Below are 26,851 nucleotides of genomic sequence, written 5' to 3'. Positions count from 1 at the left end.
CTCATTCAGCTAAATTAATTCATTACCCAATTTACAATACTTGGTCTTCCTTATTGTAGCCCAAGCTGAAGTATGATTTTCCATGAAGAATTATTTTATTGTTAGACTATGCAAAATGTTTTGCTCTTCATCCATTTCAGAGAATATCTCCAATTCTTTTTTTTTTTTTAAGATATTTGATTAACTTTCATGCTTATTAGGATGAAATTGCTTATCTTTCCTTTAGAGAGAATTTTTGACCTGTGAACATTTAGTATATCTCTGTCCTTCAGTAGGATTTTTGGGGGAGAGGGACTAGCATTCTACTGGATTTTCAATTCACAGCTCTACTGGAGATGAGGAAAGATAATTGCATTTGCAGTGGCACTGACACGGCTGTCCTTTTGTTCCTTTTGTTCTCCTGTTTAGAAATTAAATTTCCTTCAATTATGTCCATTTTTGGTGTTGATTTGCTGCCAAGCAGCACTTTCTTGTGACGTGTATGTTTGCTAAGACCCAGTTCCAGTCTCTGTCTTACGTCTTCCTAAATCCTAAAACACAGACTGCATTTTCACAAGTTACATTTCAGGGTCCCTTCATGTGTACAGGTCTTTTTAAGCATAAGCCTGCTTTTGAGGTGTATTGTTCTGGGCTGTAATTTCTCGCCTTCATCCTGCCACTGTGTACAGTGTGCGCAGTACACACACTCCGCACACCAACCCACACATTCCTTGTTTTCCTGTTTAGCTTTATTTTGGTCCTTGGCAGTTTTTACTTCCTGCCTTTAAACCCAAGCTGGAAGTTTAAATCCCAACCTGAAGCACTCAGAGAACTTCTATATGTCAATAAAACCATCATCTTTTAAAAGCCACTGCTTAACAAAAAGAAAAGTATAGGCAAATAATAGAAAATTATTGATTTAATTACTTCACTCCTCTTACATTTAGCCCCTACCTACCCTAGAACTAAAAAAAAAGAAAAGAAAAAGAAAACCGCAGAATTTTAAAGTTAATTTGGATCAGGAAAGTCATCTAAAATACAGGCCCAGGTACGCTAAGATGGGAATTGCTAAAACAGCATGGTTGCTTTCTCATATGCACTTCACAGGCATTTGAGCTTTTTAGTTCACATTTATAGATCTAATGTTATACTCTGGAAGGATTAAAAACGTATTCTTTAATGTCAGCTCTATTGTTTAATACTTAGTTTTTGGTATCTGTTTAAAGTAAAATACAATGCCACAACCTTTAAACGGCATCACAGTCTGCCTTGCTTGTGTTTACTAAGAGTTTACATTCACTATATGCCCCCTCTTTTATTTCTACTATAATGGTGCCTCTAATCATTTGCCTAAGAGATGTTGTAATTTAATGAAGAGATATAATCCTGCAATACTGAATTTCATGTATTCATACATTTTTGGGCTATCGCTACTTCATTGGTCTGCCTATGTTCTCATTCAGGAAATAGTATCATTAATCTAACTCCAGCCTTCAGAAAAACAGATTGGCCTTTAACACTCAGTTAGTTTTCAACATTGTAAAAAAAAAAAGTATTCTTACGTGTTATCTGTAAAATAAATTACTCCCATACCATCCTATAAAACCAGTATTGTAAGTTAGAAACAATCAAAACATAAGGACCAGTCATGTATTCCCCAGTCAGCCCAACAGCTAGAACATGACTAATTACTGTCATCTCCTGCTAGCTGCCGTGTCTTGTCCACTATGCAGCATTTGCCATTTGGAGTCCAAAAGGATTATTTTGGTTATAGTAATCTTGATTTCCTGCTGTGCTGAGTTGTTTTTGCCTATTCCTGACCCACAGAGTTTCACAGAACTCTTACTCATGATATTCTAGAAGCATTCTATAATATATAGGAAGGCCCGTTATTGACCCTAATAGCTAGACCTCTAAAGAGGAATAATGTGCTTTTATCCAGAGCTTTTGTAAATTTCTAGTGGTGCTGCTGGTCTTCTCTCTACTTTTCTTGGATATATTTATCAACAAGAGATACTGAAAGGAATTCTTCCTTTGAGTTGACTTGGTCCTCCTTTCTGCTTTTCAATTCCGATAGAACTCTTCAGTATTCGAAGAGTATTGATCTCTTCTACAATTAAGGGATTTGGGATTCTTTATAGCTGGTCTTTTGTTTTAGGGGGAGTTTTATAAACTTCTGAAAAACCATAGGGAAGTGCTAATATTTGTTTAAAAATAGCATATCGTGAATTCTCTTTAGCTTTTGATATCATGCAAATGATTAGGCTCCATTTATCACCCCTTGCCATTGTTTTCTGGATCTTTCCTTGGCCCAGTTTTCCATGACCTCTTTTTTCTCAATCTAGTTGTGGAGGGCACAGCTTACTGGCCCATGTGGGAGTAGAGCCAGCGACCTTGGTGTTATGAGCATTGCGTTCTAACCAACTGAGCCAATGGGCCATCCCCCCATGACCTCTTCCCTGAGCAAAGACACACATGGGAAAAAAGAAGGGAAAAAAAAAAACCTAGCCACATTAAAAGGGAGCATCCTTCTGGTATTCATTCTGGCTTAAATTATAATTTATAGCAAGGGGTCTATTGCTTGCTGATTTGTTTTAAAAAGGTGGGAAGAGTGTTATGAACCACTTACCTTTGACAAGAAGAGAGAGCAACCTTAATCTCCAGACCACTTTAGAGCCTAAGCTCCTTCAAGACCCTGAAGGATACAGAATTCTCTTTATAATATCTTCAATATCCTTAATATCTTTAGAATATAGAATCTCTTAAGCAGCTTTATTCTCCCATAGCATTTAATAGGGAGTGAGGTGTCTGTCCTGCATACAGTCAGTATTCAAAATCACTTTGGAGTTTTTTCCCCCTTTTGTGCTAAACTGGGCTAGTTTGCCAAGAATCTAGGGTGCTCAATAAATGTATTTACTTTTATTTTTCTATATATTTGTCTTTTCAGATCTCCTGTTCCCCATTGATATTTCCTTAGTCAAGAGAGAACATGACTTTTTGGACAGAGATGCCACTGAGGCTTTATGCAGGTAAACAGAAATGTTTTAAGCATTTTCTTTTTCTTTTAAGAACACAGTGCTTATCACCAAGATGCTTTTTTGTTCTATGTCAGGTTTTTTATTAGAAAATGGGTATAGTGATTTAGTTCTTTATAAATTATAGGCCTTTTCATTAAAATAACTAAAGTCTTATTATTTAGTATCGCCATTAAAATAGCACTGCCCTGGGAGGTACTCAAATAATACCATTACACGCTCAATACCATATGATTGCTAAAACACCTAACTTCGGATGGTTCAGGAAGTTGGAACAGGGTTTTTAAAAGGGCAATGTAATTGACTACATAACCCCAATCAGGTATCCTAACAGAGCTGAAGCCACTGTTATATTAAATGGGAATAGCACATTCAAAGGAATAACTGGGAGCAAGCGGATTATGGCATATTAGAATCAGGAGGACCATGTCTTGAATTCCAGGAAAGCAGCTCTGAACCTGTTTAGCTTTTCCAGGTACAAAATAGTAACAATAGGATTAAATAAGGCTGTGAAATAATTCAGCACAGCCTTTAACATACAGTGGACAGGCAGTAACTGAGCATTGATGTGAAATGTGAATAAAACTTGTTCATTGTATCTTCAGGCTAGGTTTTAATGAAATGGACATAACAAAACATGTAGCAGACAATGATCGGACACTGATAATCCTTTCAAATTCTTCATGACATTTTATTCATTTCATGTTATTCATCCTTACTAATTTTTCTCAAAACCTATAAGCCATGAAATCTAAATTCTGGAAAATTATACACTGACAAAATTCACGTGCTGATTTGATTATAAAATTAAGAGAAGTTTTCTTTTCATTTCAGTATTTATTTTAACTTGGAAAAACGTCATTGAGATAGAGTGACTTTCTATATTTATTCCCCCTTTGTAAGCAAAGAAAACAGTGGTTCCTCTATGAAAGTACGATTTTTTTGCCTTTCTTATGTAATGCAGTATTTTTCGAAGCAGCTAACTTAAGCAGTGGTTTTAGGGAAAGATAGGTAGGATATTTAGAATAGTGTATGGAATAGACTAGTTCTCGTGATTTAAGAAAGAAAAAATGCCCTATTAACCCCAGAAACACTGTCACTTTGCAAATCCAATTAAATGACTGCTTAGACATGTCCAGGGTTTGTGCACATTTTCCAAAAAAACTTAGCTCCAAGTCCCACACTGTAGTGTGTAATATCATAGCTATGTCCTCTGGAATGAAAAAAATGAAAAACTAGTGTAGTCCAGGAGGGAAGAAGTCAGCATCTGGAATATAAACTACTGCAGACATTTCTTAAATGTTTTAATGCTTAGCTGTGCGGCAGAACTAATTTATTTTCAATTCATCATTGGTGATAACACATAGAAATGAAGCCACTCATACTATGTATCCTAGGAAATATTTACGCATTGCGTCACATGATCCATTTCATATGTTACAAGCCACTGAGTGAGTGGGCCTCCTGAACAGCAGCAACAGCTTAGGAATTCCTGGGTCATAAAAATATCACTGCAGCATTGCAGACCAAGGGACATGATTCAATTCTTAATACTTGGGTTTTTTGTGTGTTTTTTTTTTCAAAATATCAATGTGAAATTGAGTTTCCCTGCTCTGAGGGGAAGGGCCTCCTCTGTACTTTGGATTTCCACTGGCTCTCCGCACCATTCAACAGGCTACCACCCTTCAAAGGGAAAGATCTGCACTCCCAGATCTTTTATGAAAAACCTAAAAACAACGATCTGTGTTTGGACTCGGCAGCGAATTATTCTGACGAGGCTTCAGTTTTCTCTTATGCGTACAATAATATCTCACAGGTTGCGTGTGAGAATAAATAAATGCAGTAACGAATGTCAAAGTGCTTTAGATCTGACGCCCAGATTTGAGTATGTCTGAGAAAGGCCTGAAGTTGGGTTTTCTTTTAAAAAATAATAATAATAATCTTCAGAATTCACACTAACAGTTGTCAACTTGTTTGTAATGGAAAACCCAAGGGCTCTTGTCCACATGTTCACATAAATAGACTTTTCACAGTAAATAACTCCTTTTGAGAGGCCTAAACAAATGTTCCAGAAAAATAGGTGGTAGCCATCTGCAGTGTAGTGAAAGCATCTTCCTTTGAAATGCGCTGCAGGTTCTGAGCTGTCAGCAGAGTAGTTGGAGGTACTTGTTTTACTGATTGTCTGATACTCATCTCACTTGCTGCTAGCCTCCACATACTTTCTCATCCCATGGAATTCAGGGACCAGCAAACCATGAAACTATAATGTGGTCTGAAATATTTTGAGCAGTTGATTTTAAATATAGATGGTAGTATCATTACAGAAACTCAGTTGAAGTCTTGCTTTAATAAAATATTAAAATTTTAATCTCATATTTTTACTTTAAATAAAACTTGTTTAAATGTTACTTTAAAGTAATTCTTACATGGTTTTCCTTTGCTGTCATTACCTCCCACCCAATACACAGACACACACAGATGTTACAAGTGCTCCTATGTACACTCTAGTGTTCTGCATAAAGATTTATTATAAATATTTGTATACTTATAACATTTGCAGATCTTAGAGCTCCTTTGGTCAAAAATCTGGTAGGAGCTGATCTCTTAAAATAGTCTATTTAGGGCAGATGACTTGCAGACTTAATGTTTTCTTGAGAATGATGATGATACTCTCTTAAAGTACAGTAACGACTGAAAGTTATAATTATGGAACTACTCAGTTTTTTGCATTTTGATCGCTAATGGACATTCTTATACTCACACTGGGTAAGGGGTTTATGTATTCGTTTCCTTGGAGAGATTGGCTTTTGTCCCAGTCTTGCAAGCTTTGCTGTATAATCCAATCCCGATGATAAAGCCAAGTCTCATTTAGTATTATGCTGGAGGAGTGATTTGTTTGTCTTGAAGCATATGCAGACAATAACGCAAACTGTGACCTACTATTAGAATAACTGTTGTGAAATGTTCTTTGTCTCTCTTTCACCTCTGAAAAATATTCCATGTTGCTATTTTCCTTTGGACTTACAGTGATTGTTTATACACACACCAAAAAATTACATAAGTAAGGTAATAATCGTATAATGATAAATAGATCCATACCATCATCTTCAGTCTGCACTTTCTTGTAAAACAACCCTTGAAGGGCCTAAGCTACGTAAAGCAGCCTGCCATATAGTAGATTTTAACTTAGTTACTAGTTCTGTTCTATTAAAAGGTAAGCAAGTCATTTTTTTTCTAAATACACTATTTTATTTTATTTGTTTTAAGGAGGGCTCAGCTCGCAGTGGCCCATGTGGGTATTGAACCGGCAACCTTGGTGCTATTGGCACCACATTCTAACCAACTGAGCTAACCGGCCTCCCCCAAGCAAGTCATTTTTTTAAGCAGCTGCACTAATTCTAAGAAAAATACCTTTAAGAATTGGCACAATTTTTATTTGTCAGGTCTTGAGAAATCGTTTCTTTTTCTTTTCTCACATTTCTCTTGTATTTTTCCCTGTTTTCATTCTGAAGAGAGGCCCAGATGCCCACCTGCTATGCTTTTATCGTGGGCTTGCAGCTCCAGGCAGCAAAGCTCTTGAACCTTTGATGACCCACCCTTGAGCTCCCTCCCCCTTCAGAGCAAGGTGCAAGTTAAGGCAGCAGATAAGACTGACACATTCCTATGCAGCGGAGGGCCCTGTGAGCCCCTAGGGGGTGGAACAACCGCTGCTTCTGGACAGACGGTGTATGACACCAGTGTTCTGCCGCTCATTTGAGGAATCATAATATTAGCTGTTCCCATATATTATCATGATTAACCTTTATATTAGAAAAGAATGAAGAAGGTACTTTTTGAGTGACAGAGTCACCATAGCTAGTCATGGGGCCTTAGACAAGAGCTGTGTCCTCCTAAGCCCCCATTTCCTCATCTATAAACTGTAGCTTAATAGTAATCCCTGTACCTTAGGGTTGTTGCGAGGTCCCAAATGAAATCATACGTATGAGGCACAGGCATGGTACCTAACCCGGAGTGAGCCCCCGGCTCGTCTAGCTGGAACTGTTACTTCATATCAGAAGTGTCTGTCTCTAAGTAGGTAAGGTCCCATCAGTGACATGCTTTGGAGGTCCAAGGGGACAAATGAATCCCACAGAAACCCCAGGGAATAACTTCAGGGCTTCAAAATTGAAAGACGATTAGCTGGGTACTACAAACAGAAAGAGATAATGTTGACCTTTATAACACTGGCCTCCTGGGTCTTTTTTGTTTGACTCAAATCTAGAGTTTGTAAAGTAAGCCCCTCCCACACTCCCATAGGCTGCCATGCCTAGTAAACTTGGTTATAAACACCACTCAACCATTAAAGCCCAAATGAAGTCAAGTGGGTATTTGGTTACAAGTTTGATTAATGAAACCCAGACCTAAGACTAACTGTAACCATTCCAGAGTCTTTAATCTTGAAAACATTTGAGAATGAAAACACTGTGGGTATAAGTCATTTAAGTAATGGATGCCCCTTAGAAAGGAACCTTATATCCACTGACTTTTTCTTAGTTATTCGTTGTCTTTCTCTCAGTTGTCATCAACAGCGAGTTTTCCTGCGCGTTGGTGCTCTGGGTTATCTTTGTTTATTCTATAAACAGGCTACCACATAATCTAGGAAATCAAAGACAGTCTTATCAGCAGGCAAAAATACTTTCTATCTTCCTGCATGTCAAAATTGTTAGACAGTTGCAAGGACAGGATTAGAAACATAAAGCCTCATTGAAGAGGTTTCATGGTCAGTTTCAATTTGTGTGAATTAAATGCTCGTATCCTAAGAAAATGAAGGAGTTATAATACAATTGTAGGAAAAACTGAAAGACCAACGATGCAAGACCATAGATATGTTAGAGGTTCATTTGAGGAAGATTAAGTGATGACCATCTGGAAGATGTTAGAAAGAATCAGGGCTTGACAGGCTGTCGTTCACACTTGCATGTCATTTATTCCTGTGTATGTAAAGGGTTTCTTTCTTCAGCTATTTCATTATTTCCCCGTGAGGGCTGTTGTTTTTTTTCTTTAAGTATTTCATTTTCAATGAAACTAAGTTATTTCTCTAATATTAAATTAATATTACTACTGTTTGGCAAGGGGAAAAAAAAGTATTCAAAGTTACAGTATGACTCCTGTTCCAAAGAAGAATCTGATCCAAGACTTTGATCCTTGAAGCTTCAATATTCAACATTTTTCAGTAATCATTTGCACTATTTCTGTGACTCTACCCAACATTATTCTGTACTGTACAGGAAGTTGTAAAAAGAACAGGGTATTTAAAGGGCCTCAAATTTCCTTTCTGTATAAGAACTCACTAAAAATTTTTTAAGAAGTCACTAAATTTTTAAACAGGCAGCCTAAGATTATTATTTGTTGGAGGTCACTAAAAACGGTTTTATTTTTATATGCGAACCTTGACTTGAGAGAGAACAGTGTTTATTTTACCAATGACTGCTTGGTTCCTGTCGCTGTTACTATTTCTACGAAAGGAGCCATCACTGGTTTTTATTTCTTGGCACTGTATGGAGCTACCTAATGGCTCAAGCTAGGGATATTGAGAGTTGTGTGTTCCACGAAAAATAGGAGGCACCTGACAGTACCATACATAGAGTGCGCCATTTTACTGTGTAATAGTAAATTGAAATGAAAACTCTTAAGAAATATAAAGGTATTTTAAAACTCACATTTTTTAAAAGATTCTAATACTCTTCGAAAATGTGGATATTAATGGATTCCAAGAAACTAATTAAACATGTCAACTGTTTGGGGGAAAGTATTTATCCACCCATCAATGATGTCCTATCTTTGCTAATGTTTCTTTCTTTGTAGGCGTCTAAATACTTTAAACAAATGTGCGGTGATGAAACTGGAAATTAGTCCTCATCGGAAGAAAGTAAGTATATAAAATGTATAATAACATGGGATGAAATGGGGTAGAATAGAAATTGCATTTTGTGTTTTCTAATAGGTTTTGGTTTTCAAACTCTTATTTCCTTGTTCCCTGATTTATACATTTTTATTGTTATAAATCAGTCAAGTTTAACACTGTGTAGCCTTATGTAGTTGAAACCAATAGGTACAGCCAGCCAATAAATTGTTTTTCCTACTGATTTTTTTAAATTGAACTATAAAGGACATATAACACTGTATGAATTTCAGGTGTACATGTAATGATTCAATATTTGTATACGTTGTGAAATGATCACCACAATGAGTCTAGTTGATATCCATCGCCACAGAGATGCATTTTTTTCCTTATGATGAGAACTTTAAGATCTATTCTCTTAGCAACTTTCAAACATACAATACAGTTTTATTAACTATGGTTACCATGCTATACATTACTTCCCCAGGACTTATTTATTTTATAACTGGAAGTTTATACATTTTGACCCCCTTCACCCATTTTGTGCATCCCCTCAATCTCCCACCTCTGGCAACCACTAGCCTCTTCTGTAGCTATGAGTTTTCCTATTGTTTTTGATTTGAACAAATCATCTATTTTTGCCTTATTAACTCAATGCCTACTCCACCTTCAAGGGATGGGGCTTAAGGCATCCCAGTGGATTTTGCTTTGCTCTATACAGAAAGGACAGCTAAAGTTCCCAGGTATAACAGTATGCTTCAAAGCTGCAGAGATTCAAGTGAAGGCTGGCTTGGGGGACAGTGAAGCATAATAAGAGTTTTAGAGGACAGGAAGAAATTGGGAGAGAAAGGAGGACAGGAAATCCCACACATTCTATTCAAATGGTGACACGTAACTGAATCGGATGGTATTTTCTTCTATGTATGAAATGTGAAGACCTTTTATGAGATGTTAGGAGACGAGGTGGGGGTAGTTACTGGGAGTGAGTGTCACAAATTAGAGTAAACAGGGAGCAGTCTGGTCAGAGAACATACTTCTGACTGTTCAGAGCACAGATTTTAATTAGCCCGGAGTCCCTGGCCTGCATCAAGTTGCCTTCCTGGGGGAGTTAAACCTTTTAAACAAATGAACTCGAACCTTAACACCCACTGAGCTGTGGAGAAGAGGATACAAGTCAGCGTTTAACGCTCTCGACTCACTGTCCTGTGAAATTTGGGCCATATGATAGTTTCCACACCAGTGGGAAAGATATGCATCACACTGAGTCATGCCTTTTGATACTTCACCTGAAAGGCTCAGATGCAGTGGCTTATGTTACATAGTATAACCCTGAATCCTGCCCATAAATCAAGCATAATCAGCAAAGATGTTACTTAGTGTTTGTAAATGTTACGTGCTGTCAGGACTGGGTATTTGTGAAGCCTTGTTAAATTGCCTGGAGCGCGTCTGAGGTTGAAACTTCACAGGACACTATGGCATTAGCAGTAGACCCGGTGTCTGGTGGAGGAGGGAACGAGAAAGAACAGGTAAGAGGATAAAAAGTATTGGACTGAAGAGATGTGATGGCTTTACTACCTCGCTTGGTGTCTCCGTTAGTCTGTTGGGAAACCTTATGAACTTCTAGGGTGGCAAGAGACGTTAGTTACCACCCCCTCTTAGTGTTGGAAAACTACCTTTTTAATTGCAAAAGGAAATATAAACACACACTGTCAACAGACAGCAAAATTGGAGGCAGAGCAGAGGGAGACCTACCCATTGCTGACTCCAGTTCAAAATATTTTGCATGCCTGGAATTTTCACAGATCTCAGAGGTTTCCTCTGTGAGCAATTAAAGAACAGCCTATAGACCCCAGAGTTTCCATAAAATTACTTATTTAGTTTGAAACACTTGATCAGGCTTTTTCTTGTAACATTCTTTACATACATTGCTGTTATTTAAAAAAAAAAAACAATAAAATAAAGATATAAGGGGGGAATTGCCCCTGCTGGTGTATTACGAGCAGTCTCCTGGCCCCCTGGACCCGTATGCCCTACTCCCTGCCTGCTGTTTGCCAGTCCCAGGGATGAATGGCTTTATTCTCTTTGCAGAGTGAGGATTCAGACGAGGATGAGCCTTGTGCAATAAGTGGCAAATGGACTTTCCAGAGGGACAGCAAGAGGTGGTCCCGCCTTGAAGAGTTTGATGTCTTTTCTCCAAAGCAGGACCCAGTCCCTGGGTCCCCAGAGGACCCCCATCTGAAAAACGCCCCAAGCCACGAAAGCATGCTGACAGACCTCAGCGAGCGCCAGGAGGTGGCCTCTGTCCGCAGCCTGAGCAGTGCCAGCAGCCTCCCCACCCATGTGCCCCTTGATGGAGACGCTGCGACACCCAGGACTAACTCCGTCATTAGCGTCTGCTCCTCCTCCGGCAACTTTGTCGGCAACGATGACTCTTTCTGCAGCCTGCCCTCTCCCAAGGAACTGTCCAGCTTCAGTTTTAGCATGAAAGGCCACGAGAAAAACACCAAGTCCAAGACCCGAAGTCTGCTGAAACGCATGGAGAGCTTAAAGCTGAAGGGCTCCCACCACAGCAAGCACAAGGCGCCTTCCAAGTTGGGGCTGATCATCAGCGGGCCCATTCTGCAGGAGGGGATGGACGAGGAGAAGCTAAAGCAGCTGAACTGCGTGGAGATCTCCGCGCTCAACGGCAACCACATTAACGTCCCCATGGTACGAAAGAGGAGCGTTTCCAACTCCACGCAGACCAGCAGTAGCAGCAGCCAGTCTGAAACCAGCAGCGCCGTCAGCACACCTAGCCCTGTCACCAGGACCCGGAGCCTTAGTGCCTGCAACAAGCGGGTGGGCATGTACCTAGAGGGCTTCGATCCCTTCAATCAGTCGACATTCAACAACGTTGTGGAGCAGAACTTCAGAAACCGCGAGAGCTACCCAGAGGACACGGTGTTCTACATCCCAGAAGACCACAAGCCTGGCACTTTCCCCAAGGCTCTCTCCAATGGCAGTTTCTCTCCCTCAGGGAACAACAGCTCTGTGAACTGGAGGACTGGGAGCTTCCACGGCCCCGGCCACATCAGCCTGCGGAGGGAAAACAGCAACGACAGCCCCAAGGAGCTTAAGAGACGCAACTCCTCCAGCTCCATGAGCAGCCGCCTGAGTATCTATGACAACGTGCCCGGCTCCATCCTCTATTCCAGCTCAGGAGACCTGGCCGACCTAGAGAACGAGGACATATTCCCCGAGCTGGATGACATTCTCTACCACGTGAATGGGATGCAGAAGATAGTTAATCAGTGGTCAGAGAAGTTTTCAGATGAGGGAGACTCGGACTCAGCCCTGGACTCGGTCTCTCCATGCCCATCCTCTCCCAAACAGATACATCTGGATGTGGACCACGACCGAGCCACCCCCAGTGACCTAGACAGCACAGGCAACTCACTGAACGAACCTGAAGAGCCGTCCGACATCCCTGAGAGGAGAGATTCTGGGGTTGGCGCCTCGCTGACAAGGTCCAATAGGTAAGAGCTTTTGTTCCCTCTCCAGATCGGGGGGGTGGGGGAGATGCGAGGGTGGGGGGAGTGTCAGAAAGGACTGCTTCCACTTGTTGTGGAGGGGAAATGGGATTAAGTCTGGCATTGGTAGCCATGTTTCCCTAAGAAAGACCGGGAAACCATAACATCCAAAAAGAATGGATATTGTTCAATGGGTACGGACGATCATTTGGGGAAGAGGAAGTCACGTTCCTGTGGATGGATGCTGGGAATGGTGGTACAACAATGTGAATGTACTTGATGCCCTGAACTGTACACTTCAAAATGGTTAAGGTGGTAAATTTTATGTTCTTTTTGTTTTACTGGGGGAGGGGATGTAAAAAGAATGTAATGGAAGTTGAGTCCTCTCAGTTCCTCGGATAGGATACCAGCGAGCAGCCCAGTGCAAAGTTTGTGACCACCAGTGAAGAAGCCTGGGACTCACTGACTTCCTCTTCTCTTCTCTTGCAGGCACAGACTGAGATGGCACAGTTTCCAGAGCTCTCATCGGCCAAGCTTAAACTCTGTGTCACTGCAGATTAACTGCCAGTCTGTGGCCCAGATGAACCTGCTGCAGAAATACTCACTCCTGAAGCTAACCGCCCTGCTGGAGAAATACACGCCTTCGAATAAGCATGGTTTCAGCTGGTAAGACTGTAAACTGCTCCGTAAACTGTAACTGCAAATGTTTTCGGTCAGCTGCTCAGGCTGTCTCAACACTGAGTGTATGACAGTTCTGTCCTTTTTAATACAAGTCTTTAGTCTGGCGTCCTCATGCAGTCAGTCTCTGCCTTCTCGAGGCCACGTTTGATACTGCGTAAGCCACTTTAGCTTTAGGGAATTAGCCTCGGGGTCGGTTGATTGAGTTTTCAGCTCTCTGTGTGACAAATTGCTGGTTGAGAGGGCAAGAATGCATTACTCTTCCATTGAGTTGTACAGGCGCTTCCTTCCCGGTGGTAGGAATAGCCCACCATAGGTAAATGTATGTACAGTATCAGATCATATTTTGTAAAGAAGGAAGGGAGAGAGGGAAGGAAGGAGGGAGGGAGGGAGGGAGGGGAAGAGGGAGAGAAGGAGGAAGAAAGTTTTTTAGATCGTATAATGTAATGAGACCAACTTTGAAATCCAGTAATTGATATACAGTAATTGGCTTTATAACCCTACTGTATGTTTTTAGAAGTCATTTTTGATGTGACCATTTATAGCATCACTCAAAAATCTACCTGTGCTAAAGATTTTAGGTAATGTTTTCTCCAACAAAAACTCTTAAACAGTGATTAATAAATTGAAGGAATTCACTGTCCTAAGCTATTATAACGAAAGTAGACATGAAGATAAAATTTATTGGATGAACTATCCATAATTAGAAAATGTGGCCCTTGCTGTGTACAACGGGTGGGCCAGATAGGTCGTGGGTATGATCTAATACGTGCATATCTTTATTTTTCTACTCTCAGTGCAAAGCAGAGAAATATCTCTAGATTGACATCCTGGCACATTTTGCGGTGTCAGCTGGGCATCCCTAAGTCTTTTCACTACTCTGAGTGTTTATTATCCAATTGCACAAGCAGAGTTATTGGAGAGTCAGTGGAGCAGCGTAACTGTTCTTTCTCTCTCCGGCTCCGCCTCTCCTCAGAACCCGTAGTGAGTTTAACTTCAGCATCAAAGCACCTCCTGTTCAAAGGCTGTTATTATGTGAGCCTTGCTAAATACAGAAGTTGTTTGTTCTGAATGACAGAAATAAGTATTGACCGGTTTATCCCCACATGCTTCAGATTCTCGGTGGAGATCGTAATGTGTTCTTTGCACATTCCACTGCTGGGCTTTTCTCCCCCGACAAAGCAAGTATTATGCATGCCTATAGCCGTGATACCATATACTTAACTGTATGGAAATACAAATTTGGCTCTACATTTTAGTTTCACCTTTCCTAGAGCTATAAACAGTACCATGTCGAAGCTGTTGGTAAGGACTCAGAAGTCAAATCGGTCTGTCTCCTGCCGTGTTCCTCTGCGTGGAGAGTCATATTTTCCCGGCTAGCTATTTAAAAACTGCATGTTTTACATTCTCATTTCTGAGTTGCCCACCCCCTTCCCACAAAACCCTCAAGAATCTGAAAGTCTACAGTACTTCTTGAGTTCTGGTCAGTTTTTCCAGGGAGTCAAAACCAAATATAAAAGCCTCACATTGTGGGATCCACAGAGTAGGGAGAAATTCTACACAAAGTTTTTTTCCTGTTTGGCCTGGCCCTTTCTTGTCCCCTTCAGAGAGGTCGTTTGTAGAGCTGAAATTTCTGCTTGACAGCGTTAAATGCGTGACATCGGTTTCCTGCTGTTGCATATACTGCTGGGGCTGGACCTGGTTTTAAGACTCCAGGGAGCCTGAGCTAAGCTTACAAAACCCTCATTGTTCTTTTCCATCTTCCTTTAGACACCGAAAGATGTTATATTCTTCAGGGTCATCAGCTAGAGAATTTATTTGACTTCGGATCATTAGCTTGGCCCCTACTGTTTAGCTCTGGAGTCGGTTGTTCTGTTGGACCAGCATCACGTATTTGCCGCTTTCTCATCCTGCATTACCTGATCCTTTTTACCCTACATACTTTGGATCTCATCACGAGCTTAGAAATGATTCTTGTCTGTTTGCAGGACAAAAGGGAACTTGTTTTTCAAACTCTGTCACGAAGCACCTCAGTAAGGTCTTGCATGTTGTTTTCTTCTGTTCCTTCCTGTGCCACCATTTTGTAAGGAAGCCCATCAGCTCCCTTAAGAGTATAGACCCAGTTCTTAGAGTGAACAGCAGGAGAATCTACAACTGAAGAAGTGTGACTGGGCCTCACAGCCCCAACTCTTAGAAGATCTAGAATAGCACTGTCCAATGGAACTGCCTGAGATGGTGGAAATGTTCTAAATTTGTACCGTCCAATATGGTAGCTACCAGCTACAGATGGCTAGTGAGTGCTTGAACTGTGGCTCGTACAGCTGAGGGAGCTGATTTTGTCATTTTATTTTAATGTAAATAGCCACCTTATGAGCACAGATCTAGGGCCCACAGGTGCAGAGATGGACAAGGGTAGACAGACAAGTAAACCTCACCCCCACCACCCGCAATGTTCTTTACACAGGGCTGTGCCCAAGTTCATGAAAAGGATCAAGGTTCCAGACTACAAGGACCGGAATGTGTTCGGGGTCCCTCTGACGGTCAATGTGCAGCGCACAGGACAGCCCCTGCCCCAGAGCATTCAGCAGGCCATGCGCTACCTCCGCAACCACTGTTTGGATCAGGTGAGAGCCACTGCCTGCACGTTCCACTTAATCGTGGGAGCTCAGAGGCTTGCTTCCTTTTCTAGTTCTGTAGGGACCATGTTGCTTTCATCTTGACACTTAACGTTTTTCTTCCAACAGGTTGGACTCTTCAGAAAATCAGGTGTTAAATCCCGGATTCAGGCTCTGCGCCAGATGAATGAAAGTGCCCTAGATTGTGTCAACTATGAGGGGCAGTCTGCTTATGATGTGGCAGACATGTTGAAGCAGTATTTTCGAGATCTTCCTGAGCCGCTAATGACGAACAAACTCTCAGAAACCTTTCTACAGATCTACCAGTGTGAGTGTTCTTTGATCTTAACACTATCTGGCGGTGGGGAAAAGTAGGACCTACTGAAATCTGCAGCTTCCTTTGATGTCATTCTTTTGCACCCACATGTGACCTCTTGGAAACACATGTCATCAATTTCTTCCTTGCCTCCTTGTTTGTGGGACACGTTTCTGTATACCTGTGGAATAGTGCAAAAATAAATATCCCTTATCATCGTTCTCTACTTACTGAACCAATTGTATAATTTTAACTTCTGATCCTGAAGCTCATTCTTTGATTTGTTCCTAGAACAGGGTTATCTAGGAAGCTTAAAAGAGCAGGTATCAAGCTCTTTCTCTGCCTTGTCTATAGAAATTTCAGTTGCTTTACATCTCACCAGCAGAGCCTGTTGTGTTTAAAATTTCACAGGTGTCTGTGTGTTTTATCTTGCTGTAAAATGAATAAATAATCTTTTTCTGTTATTCATCTCAGCTTCTGCCAGAAATACTTGGGAAAACAATACCCATGCCCTTCTCACTTTTAAGTAAAGCTTAAAGCAAACAGTTGTCTAAATTAATGATCAAGATCAGGATTATAGCTTTTACAGCCTTGTGTTTTTCTTGGCTCAGTGTGGCATTACAGCAATGTAATTTGAAAGCAGCTTCTCTTAGTGCTCAAATTGTCTTTAGCTGGCGCATTGGACTTTATTTTATGAGAAATGGAGCTGGTCTGGATTATTTCATTATTTGTTTCATCCTTTCAGATTTTATGAAAACACAGGTCACATTTTCCCCACCAAGGTATTTGTTATGTATTGTAACCATGGAGCTGTTTAATCAGTTTGTCCTATGGAGCTGCATTTGAGTGACTTGATTTTTCCACCACATGCCTTTTACAAGAAAGATTTGCCTGGTAAAGGAGACCTGAAGGTTGGGTTTAGCATTTTCTACATGTGTATTCGTTTATGGGTCGAGTTCTCAAGCATGTATTTTTATAATAGCCTCTCAGTAGGCTATCTAAAACTTAAAGAAATTACTCGTTAAATATGTCTGCTGTTTAAATTAACTATTTGAGCCGCTTCCTTTTCCCATTTCAGGAATGAGCAGATCACTTAAATTTATGAAAATCCCCAGAGATAACTGAATATTTTGTAGTCAAGACTAAGAAATCTCAGTTCTTATCCTCTCATACATATCTTAGATAAGGTTTCTCATTGAAACTAAGCAAAAGTATAAGTGTATACTGTTTTCATTGAGAATGGTAAATTAAGGATTTCTAAAAAGTACTTAGAAAAGAAAAAAGTATTCTGTAAACTAAAAGAACAGGCCTCATCTGGAGTTGAACTCTGAGATGGATTTAGGAGTCTGTTGGCATTGTGGGTGTTTAAAATATTTTAACTCCTCCACAGGCAGGAAATACTTGAGGGTAGTGACGCTGGTGGCAACCCTAATTTCTTCCATATTAACCTTGAGTACACTTTCTGCAAGTGCTTGTTCAGGACGGGGCTGAGGTCTTTGATGCTGATGTGTTTGCTTTGGGACGTTTCCTTGCAATGTACATGGAAAATCACTGAATTGATGGGGAAAATGCTGGTGTTGTGCAGATGTGCCCAAGGACCAGCGCCTCCAGGCAATCAAGGCCGCCATTATGCTCCTGCCTGATGAGAACCGGGAGGTTCTACAGACGCTCCTTTATTTCTTAAGCGATGTCACAGCAGCTGTGAAAGAAAACCAGATGACTCCCACCAACCTGGCCGTGTGTTTAGCGCCTTCCCTTTTCCACCTCAACACCCTGAAGAGAGAGAATTCTTCTCCAAGGTACCGCTCAGAGGACATGTGCTTGCACACCCTTTCCTTCTGGGGTTGTCCCCGTGTTCTTGTTGGATTCATACCTGAATCAAGCCAGAAAGAGTGGGACCTCCTTCCTTTCTTCACAGCCCATGTACCTCTCCTGCCCTCCTCCTTTCTTTCTTCTCAGCTCTCAGGGTGTGACTTCCTGGACAATCTAGTTACAACCAGGTTTGGAGAGAGAGATCAGGATTTGTGCTTCTCCATGGGGGATGTTTAGCCCGACACTCCCCAGTGCCCTCTGTAACTTTGTCATCGTACTTTCTGCCAGCAAAGAATCCTGCAGATTTACCGACCTAAACAACTGGATGGGGGGATAAGAGTCCTGCTGCCTTGGGTTCTTCACGGCCAGTAAAGCCAAGCTCCTGGCCTGTGCTGAGAGTTGAAAGGAAGTAGCCGGGTCTAAAAGAGCTAAGGATAAGGTTGAGCCTCAGAGTGAGGACCTGTTTTAAACCCGTTGTTTGCAAAGTTTCTCCTGAGATGTATACAAGATAGAAGCGGCTGTAGAAGAAGTCAGAGAACCTGGAAAATCACAAAGGCTGATACTTGTTCGGCACTTATTCTGTCCCGGGCACAGGACTGCACCCTTGACATTCCTTAAATTCTCATTTAATCCTCATAACAAGCATAGGAGGTGAAGATACTGTCAGTATCTATTTTACCTTAGAGGAAAGTGAGACTGTAGGGAAGGTCAGTTAAATAAGGAACTTGTCCTTGTCCGACAGAAGAAATGGTAGAGCTAATTGGAGCTGCTGACTTACATGAATATTTCACGTAAAGGCCTCCTAGTGGAGTGTGTGAAAAAGGAGGTGCTAACTGGCCTTAACCCCACGTGCCAATCCATCCAGCTGATCCTGTTCCTTCATCTCTAAAGGAACTTGACAAATTTTTCTTAGCTAGGAGCATGGGACCTAGTTGTGCTAGTCAGAGTTACCATTGCTTCTGAAAGCCGTGCAGAGATTAAATATCCTTTTAACTAGTCCTAATCATCGAATGGGGCTTTCCAACTAGAATGGGATAGAGATCCGAGATGAGCAGAAGAGAGAGATCAGATACGATTAAGGCAAAGCCTTTTGGAAACCGTAGATTTTCCCTTCACCTTTGGGAGGGGGTCCTGTTTATTTAAACTGGGAAGAATAGTGACACTATTGACCCCAATGTCCAGTGCCTCCCACCCACACCCCCCTCTTAGCTGCCTTTCTTCCTCCCCACCACACAAACATAGACCTTACAAGCTGCCCTACTTAAATGGGAACCTATTTAATGTGACAACTTTAAATAGCCAAGAGTTCATTAAAAACAGTCTCTTTCATGTGTTTTGTGTGTTGTTGATAAAGCTGAGAAATTCTAGTGGCCAAAGTAAAGCTCTCTTGAACCCCTTAATGACAGATAGGCTCCAGTGAAATGTTTTTTTCCTCTCCTGTGGGTTTCCTCGACTAATTCATTGATTTGAAAATATATAAATATTTGAATCTTTCCCCCTCTTTGTTTCTTCTACCTAGGGTAATGCAAAGAAAGCAAAGTTTGGGCAAACCCGATCAGAAAGATTTGAATGAAAACCTCGCTGCCACTCAAGGGCTGGCCCATATGATTGCTGAGTGCAAGAAGCTTTTCCAGGTAAGGAGTTGGGAAATTTTGTTATTTATTAAGGATGATGTGACTAGGGATGAAATCTTAGTTGCAATACTTGTTCATATCTTACCCCAGCTGGAGATTATACACATAGCCTGAGAATGTCTCATTTGTATATATTATAATGTTTAAGTTCATTAGATTTAGTATGTTTAAATTGCCTGCCTCCATACCCCCTTACTTAAAAAAGCAAAAGCAACAAATTATCTGAAATAAATTCTGTGTCTGAGAAATGTGCTTTCATCAACGTAAGCCCTTTTTAGTCACTCACCCTCCTCCTGTACCTTTCCAAAGAAGAATATCTTGCACCATCATCTTTGTAGATACCTTTATGAAGATGGTTTGTATCCTCGCGATACCATGTGAGGTGGGCAGGGACACCCCTCCATCTGTGGCATTTCCATTATGGGCGTTGAGAATGAGCACAGGCAGACTAAATACCCTGTTTTTGGTCCCTCTCGTCCCTCACAGGTGCCTGAGGAAATGAGCCGATGTCGGAATTCCTACACTGAACAAGAGCTAAAACCTCTCACCCTAGAAGCATTAGGACGCCTTTGTAATGACGAGTCAGCTGACTACCAACACTTCCTCCAGGACTGCATGGACAGCCTGTTTAAGGAGGTCAAGGAGAAGTTTAAAGGCTGGGTCAGCTACTCTACATCTGAGCAGGCTGAGCTGTCCTACAAGAAGGTAAGTCATCTCCCTGTTGTCAGCCAGTTGAATTCCAGTGGTCAGGACTTGGGTTCCTCAGAGACGAGACCCTTTTGCCAGTACAGCTCTCTGTGGAGATCTGTCACCTATTCCCTCCTTGCAGAGCTGGGCAGCCAGGTTATTTGACTCAGAGTAGAAACCAGCCCAGTGAGAAATACTCATCTAACACTTGTCAGAGGAATCAAATTATCTAATGCAATCCTTTGGTTCTATAGAATCACACGCGAGTTCCCTAGAATGTTTTCCTAGTGGCATTGGGCTTTAGGGCATTTTATGACATGCTTAGATTTTTCCATAATTTGATCAGAATCCCCTTGCACTCTCCTGTGTTCTGAGTCACTCTACTCTTGACCCTTTAATGAGCAGGAAGCACTTGGGGGGGAAATTACCTTGTTAGGCCCGAAAGCCCCTTGAGGGCAGGTGTATGTTATATGGCTTAGTAGGATATGAGGTATTTGTTGCTACTGTCTCAGAAACAATGAGAGCAGTCTGGATGGCCATGCAGGCTTTGGGGTTCAAATACATCACCTGACTTTATTGCACTGACCTTCCTATGGGTCCCAGGAAAACAGATGGAAGAATTTTGACCTGAAGTGCCACCAGCGGTTCTGTTCATTTTCTGACCCACCCTTCTCTATCCTCGGGGATGACAACCTATTAAAGTCATAGATAATTACTAGCCTCTAACCATATGACCATGTACCCAGCCAGAAATTTGTCTTCAAAGTGTAGGTGTGTGTGAATTGTCTTAACACTGGAGAACATGTGCTTTTTTCAGGTGAGTGAAGGACCCCCTCTAAGGCTTTGGAGGTCAACCATCGAAGTCCCTGCTGTGCCTGAGGATATCTTAAAGCGCCTACTTAAGGAGCAGCACCTGTGGGATGTAGACCTGTTGGATTCAAAAGTAATTGAAATCCTGGACAGTCAAACGGAAATTTACCAATATGTCCAAAACAGCATGGCACCCCATCCGGCTCGGGACTATGTTGTTTTGAGGTGAGAGCTTCCAAACTGATTATTGTGGCATGGATGAACTTGTATGTCACTGAATGTTATAAGATGGTAAAATTGTTTAAAACAGAACATAGGCCTCCACAAGAGTGCTGAACCTTTCCAAATATGGGAAACATATCTGCGTTTATTCCAACTGTGTGTGTGTGTGTGTATGTGTGTGTTCATCCCTGAAAATGGTTGGAACTCTTTTTGGAATTGAGCTCAGAAAGAGAGGGGCTTTCAGTTGAATATTCTTATTGGTAGCAGATTCTTGCCCCTGTTAGGATAAATTTTCTCATTAGAAATAGCTAGCGAATGCGTAAGCCAGGAAATAACCTTTGGGTTCCAAGAGAGCTGTGGTTACAGCTGATTTACATCTAATTCATAATTCTCTGGAGACATTATTGAAAAAGGAATTCCAGAAATCTTTGAGGAAGTGTCACATCGTTAGTCCAGAACTTTTCCAACAGAGCAATATTCACATGGATGTTCATGTTCTAAGACGTTTGTAAAATATAAAAATGGTTTTCTGTCACACTTCAAATTGGTTCTCTTTCAAAGAACTGACTGTGTGAGCATATCCACCCACTGTAGAGGTGGCTCTGTACAGAGTTATTCATTCAGGAGTCGTTGCACAGTGGTTCAGAGAGTGCCATCTCCCCAAGGCGGGGTCCCACAGCACAGCCACCGATCCCACCCTTCAGCTGTCTCCTCTAAGAGTGAGACCCCATTTTAAACTTGGCTTCCAGGAAATTCCATTTTTTCCCTCGGGTTTTGTCTCTACAGGACATGGAGGACTAACTTACCCAAGGGGGCTTGTGCCCTCTTACTTACCTCTGTGGATCACGACCGGGCCCCTGTGGTGGGGGTGAGGGTCAACGTGCTCCTGTCCAGGTATCTGATCGAACCCTGCGGGTCAGGGAAATCCAAACTCACCTACATGTGCAGAGCGGACTTAAGGTATGTTCTGATTCTGATTTTTTGGCATGGTCAAGGTCATGGAGAACATTAAGCCTTTTTGTCTGATGCAAAAAATGGCTTAAATGAATAATACATCATTGTATCTTGGTTACTCTATGAAGAGCGGTACTTACTAAGTAACACCTTCATGTTTCTGGGTCTTTTGACTACCGCGTCCTAAATGTGATCCTTTAGAAAATGTGCCACTAAAGCAATGTGGATGTTGTGGTTCTGCCATGAATTTAAAGCCACAAGATAAAGCTGTGGTACATATACATGATGGAATACTACTCAGCCGTGAGAAAAGATAAAATAGTGCCATTTGCAACATGGATGGATCTTGAGATCATCATGCTAAGAGAAATAAGTCAGATGGAAAAAGTCGAGAACCATATGACTTCGAAGTATTCATGTGAAATATAAAACTGAAAGCAACAAATGAACAAGACAAACAAAAAATTTCGTAGACACAGACATGAGTTGAGTGGTTACCAAAGGGAAAGAGGGGAGAGGGAAAGATCAAAAAGGGTAAGGGGGATCAACTATATGGCCACAGAATGAGATTTGACTTTGGGTGGTGAACACACAATACAATATACAGATGATATATTATCGAATTGTACACTTGAAACCTATATAATTTTATTAACCAATGTCATCCCAATAAATTTAATTTTAAAAAAACCACAAGAAATGAGAGTTTGAACTAGCAAGCAGATGTTTCTCACTTTATAGTCAAAGATGTTTGAATAATGTGACATGCCCTTTTAGTAATAATCAGGCCTACACTCTGTGCCACGGATCAATGTGCATTCATCTGAGAAAGTTTGTGAAATGTAGCAATGCAGACCAAAAAAAAAGTGAACCTCTGAAAACTTTCCAAAGTCGCCCTCACGTTAAATAAATTCTCATTTGAAATCTTTCCATCTCAGTACTTCTCCAAGTATCTAAATGCTCTTGTTTTTGTTGTACATGCCAAAGCTTTCCCTGAACAGTTTCTCTCCATGTCTGTACTCAATATGTTGTTCCTTGAGAAACTTCCATTTCCAAGTGTGTAATGGAGGTGCCAGAAGACAGTGAGAGTAAGCTTTACTTACACATTGTGCTGATCAAGAAATGGAAGTGTATTCAAAATTTCCTTCAGCTTAGTTCAGGGCTTTTCAACTTGAAGAATTCACCTGCTTTTCCTTTCTATTGTAGGGGCCACATGCCAGAGTGGTACACGAAATCTTTCGGACATTTGTGTGCAGCTGAAGTTGTAAAGATCCGAGACTCTTTCTGTAATCAGAACACTGACACCAAAGACACCAAATCTAGGTGATCACTGAAGCAGAGCACTGTGTCCACCATCTGGGCATTTGTTTCTAGAACCCTGGCCAGTCAGTGCAAGAACGGGTTCTGCATCTAATCCTGAAACAAAACTACAAGTTGGAGTGTAGGAATTGACTGTAGCAATTTGATACATTTTTAAAGCTGCTTCCTGTTTGTTTAAGGTCTATGGTATAGGCCTTGACTGGAATATATAAGACTGAGCAAAAAAAAAAAGGAAAGAAAGAAAGAAATGTATTCTTATGCAAATTGCTTCTGAGAAGCAAAACTCTATAAATACATTACGGAAGATAATGAAGATACTTCATTCTCTTGTGCTATTGGTGTGCGTGTACCTATGTCATTTTATTTGCAGCGTGTTGAGGGACTGGCGTATCCACTGGAATAGTTGGTACTCTTTGACATGTTTTCTCACTGAGATGAGCAAAGAAAGGTTTGCACAGAGAAGTGTGTGTATGTGTGTTTGTTGCTGGCTGAATGGCATAGATGTAAGAGTTGGGATGCAGTGTCTGGCACACTGAGATGCCTCCAAGAAAGATATTGATGCATCAGGTTCAGTTTAACCTGGAATATCTGACTACCCATGGATCCAACCAGAAAGGGAACCCATTTATTTGGGGAGGTTGAACAACCCATCCTTGTCCATTTTTTTCCCCTGAGTTTTAAAACAGATTCATCCATCAACCTCTTCTTTACTTTAAAAGCAATTGTAGTAAATTTACTCTATCCCATTTCAAACAGTGTTTATCTCTCGACCTGATTGCACATAATGATGTCATTTTGAACCAAGATAGACTAATTAAGGGATGAAAACTCCCCCATACTACCATGTTTCCCTGAAAATAAGACCTAACCGGAAAATAAGCCCTAGCTTGATTTTTCAGGATGACATACCCTGAACATAAGCGCTAATGCGTCTTTTGGAGCAAGAATTAATATAAGACCCGGTCTTATTTTCGGGGAAACACGGTAGCTCCAAAACACAGTTTTGTTTTTGTTTTTGTCTAAGAACAGTTGAAATGTAAAAACTGAACACTCCACCATTTACTTGTGAATCAAGCATCAAAACATTTTACCTGTCTGAATTCTTTGCATTTTCGCATTTATAACAGCAACTCTTTAAGCACACTATGTATGGGAGCCCAGCAAACTATGTAAGTCCCAAGGAAATCCCTGTAGATTTAACCCAATCACAAAAGTCCTTTGTTGTTATTGACAGCATTTCTGAAAGCTGAACATGTTTATTAATTAGATTTGCTCTTAACAGCAAATAGATTTTCGGATTTTAATGACTTTTTTTGGTTTGTTTTTCCTACCTTTTCTTTTTCTGTTCCTTTATAATGATTCCCTTGGAATATATTTTAGTGACAATGACAAGTAGTTATCATAGTAAAAAATACAACACCAGCACAGTTTTTTGGAAGGGTGGTCTTTTTACAGGTTTTACTGGAATGGTAAAGATTGACTCGAGACAGTATTAGTGAATTTATTTAGTGCGGATCAAAGTGAATAATGTATGAATGAGCATTGTTAAGAAGGATTTTTATTTTGTTTTAACAATTTAGTTACCATTATCAGTGTTATTTTAAAGGTTCTTTGAAGAATTTGGGGTGGGGGACAGATTAGAGTGTTAAAATTTGAGTATTTTGGATATCAGTGTTCCTCGTGAAGATATACTTGTATATTCAATTTTCAGATTTGTAAGATTGTATGTTGTATATACCATTCTATTAAGATACATGTACACATGTCCACTGTGCTTTCAAACATAGATTAAGCATGATAAAGATTATTATTTAAAATATACTTGTATTTATACCTCAGATATTCTTTTGGGTTTTGTACCTCAAGTCTTTTTTTTCCTAATGTAAATACACTTTACATGAATACAGTCTAAGTGAAAAAAGAAAAATGAAAGAAGAGGTTTATAACTTGCTCTATACCTGTACAGAATATAATCGATAAGTGCACTATTAAATGTTTAAGGGAAAAGTCTGGCCTGCTCTCTTTTGTATTGCATCTCACTCCCACCCTGAAAACCACAGATTGCAAGGCATAGCATTCTAACATCAACTAACGTGACAACATAGAGTTGCTGAAAGGAAAATCGGACTGCCGATCATTCCAAGGCCAATCTGCAGCTGAGCCACTCGCTAACAAACAGGAAACCCTGGTGAAGGTTCGGGAAGCATGGAGATGCTCTGCAAACAAAGGTCGTTAGGAAACTGTGCTGAGAAATTGACAAGAATAAGCAACAGCCGCAGAAAGATGCTCATAAGCAAAGCCAAGGTCACCGATTCGTTCCACAAAAGTTCTCTCTCCCACTGTTTGGCTTTCTTGTTGAAAGGATTCCTTACATATTTGACAAGAGGAGAATTCAAAGGATGTGAACATTTGCAAGAACTCTGCTTAAGTCACCTAAGTGATACTGCCACAACTTACTAATTGTGACTAATGGCCTAGATTGTAAGCTCTTTGAGGGCAGGGCTCTTCTCCTGCATGTCTTTATAACCTCCTACAGCAGCTTCCAGTGTTTTGTACTTGTAGGCACCTAATAAATTTATTATTTGTTAAATGGGATTGGTTGAATTAGCTTCTGTTATTTGAAAAAGAAGAGAGGCTAGGATGCCATCTGTCTCAAGCCCTCACTTCAGCTCATCGCTGCCCATATTGAGACTGAGAGAATGGAAATTGTGAAACCACATGGAATCTTAAAAGTTTAAACTGGCAAAGATGGACAGATACCCTATATAGACGCTATGGATACTGATTCTCAAGAGTTGTTTGTGATGGAATTTTAACATCTCATTTCTCAGATGCAATGTGACATTGATCTTAGAAGAAGTTTGATTTTCTTTTTTTTGACACATATTCACTCTGAGCTTAGAGAAGGGGAAAAACCCAATTTCCTTATAATTTTTAAAAGGACACACCCAGACCAGACCAAAGGTTTTTTTTTAATTTGCCTTTGCCTGCAGACCTGGTTTCCTCAGAGCTGTATAAAATCACAACATCTTAGGCCTGAAATACCTAATACTTTAGTTTGAACAATTCTGAAGTCATGAGTTACTAGTAGCCTTCATGAGCTTACCAGCCTGTAAGAGATGTTCTCACGGGCACCCAGGTAGATTTGCAGGGTTTTTCTCACACCACCAATTTACTTATTCAAATCATTTAGTCGGTTCTTCAACACCTACTGTTTGTTTACCTCACATGTGCTTAGTGCTGAAGATACAGCTGTGAGCAGGACTGACAGCTCCCTGTCTTCACAGAACTAAAATCTGTCCTCACAGAAACTCAAAGAGAAATGATGTCACATAATGAACATTAGCACGAGTTGCTGCTGTGCCCTGGGGAGGAGCAGCTAAGATCTTAACAAAACTC

At 40.7% G+C, this 26,851-nt stretch overlaps 1 protein-coding gene across 2 annotated transcripts in view; it reads left to right on the top strand.

The window, feature by feature from the left end:
* The window catches only part of LOC117021135 (rho GTPase-activating protein 7), a 42,950-nt gene extending 16,903 nt beyond the window's left edge, over window positions 1–26,047 (top strand). For both annotated transcript variants that reach the window (XM_033103952.1, XM_033103951.1), the window contains exons 3-14: window positions 2,927–3,008; window positions 8,859–8,922; window positions 10,984–12,410; window positions 12,894–13,070; window positions 15,547–15,706; window positions 15,827–16,025; window positions 17,599–17,812; window positions 19,345–19,459; window positions 19,946–20,164; window positions 20,964–21,181; window positions 21,965–22,138; window positions 23,339–26,047. In XM_033103952.1, coding sequence (XP_032959843.1) covers window positions 2,927–3,008; window positions 8,859–8,922; window positions 10,984–12,410; window positions 12,894–13,070; window positions 15,547–15,706; window positions 15,827–16,025; window positions 17,599–17,812; window positions 19,345–19,459; window positions 19,946–20,164; window positions 20,964–21,181; window positions 21,965–22,138; window positions 23,339–23,459 — 3,170 coding nt within the window. In that variant the 3' untranslated portion in view covers window positions 23,460–26,047. The remainder of the gene's footprint in view (window positions 1–2,926; window positions 3,009–8,858; window positions 8,923–10,983; window positions 12,411–12,893; window positions 13,071–15,546; window positions 15,707–15,826; window positions 16,026–17,598; window positions 17,813–19,344; window positions 19,460–19,945; window positions 20,165–20,963; window positions 21,182–21,964; window positions 22,139–23,338) is intronic.
* The last annotated feature ends 804 nt before the right edge of the window (window positions 26,048–26,851 follow it).

Source organism: Rhinolophus ferrumequinum, chromosome 4 (genome assembly GCF_004115265.2).
Source record: "Rhinolophus ferrumequinum isolate MPI-CBG mRhiFer1 chromosome 4, mRhiFer1_v1.p, whole genome shotgun sequence".
Lineage (NCBI taxonomy): Eukaryota > Metazoa > Chordata > Mammalia > Chiroptera > Rhinolophidae > Rhinolophus > Rhinolophus ferrumequinum.
Note: the sequence above shows the minus strand (reverse complement) of the source record. Positions and strands in the feature narration are given on the sequence as shown.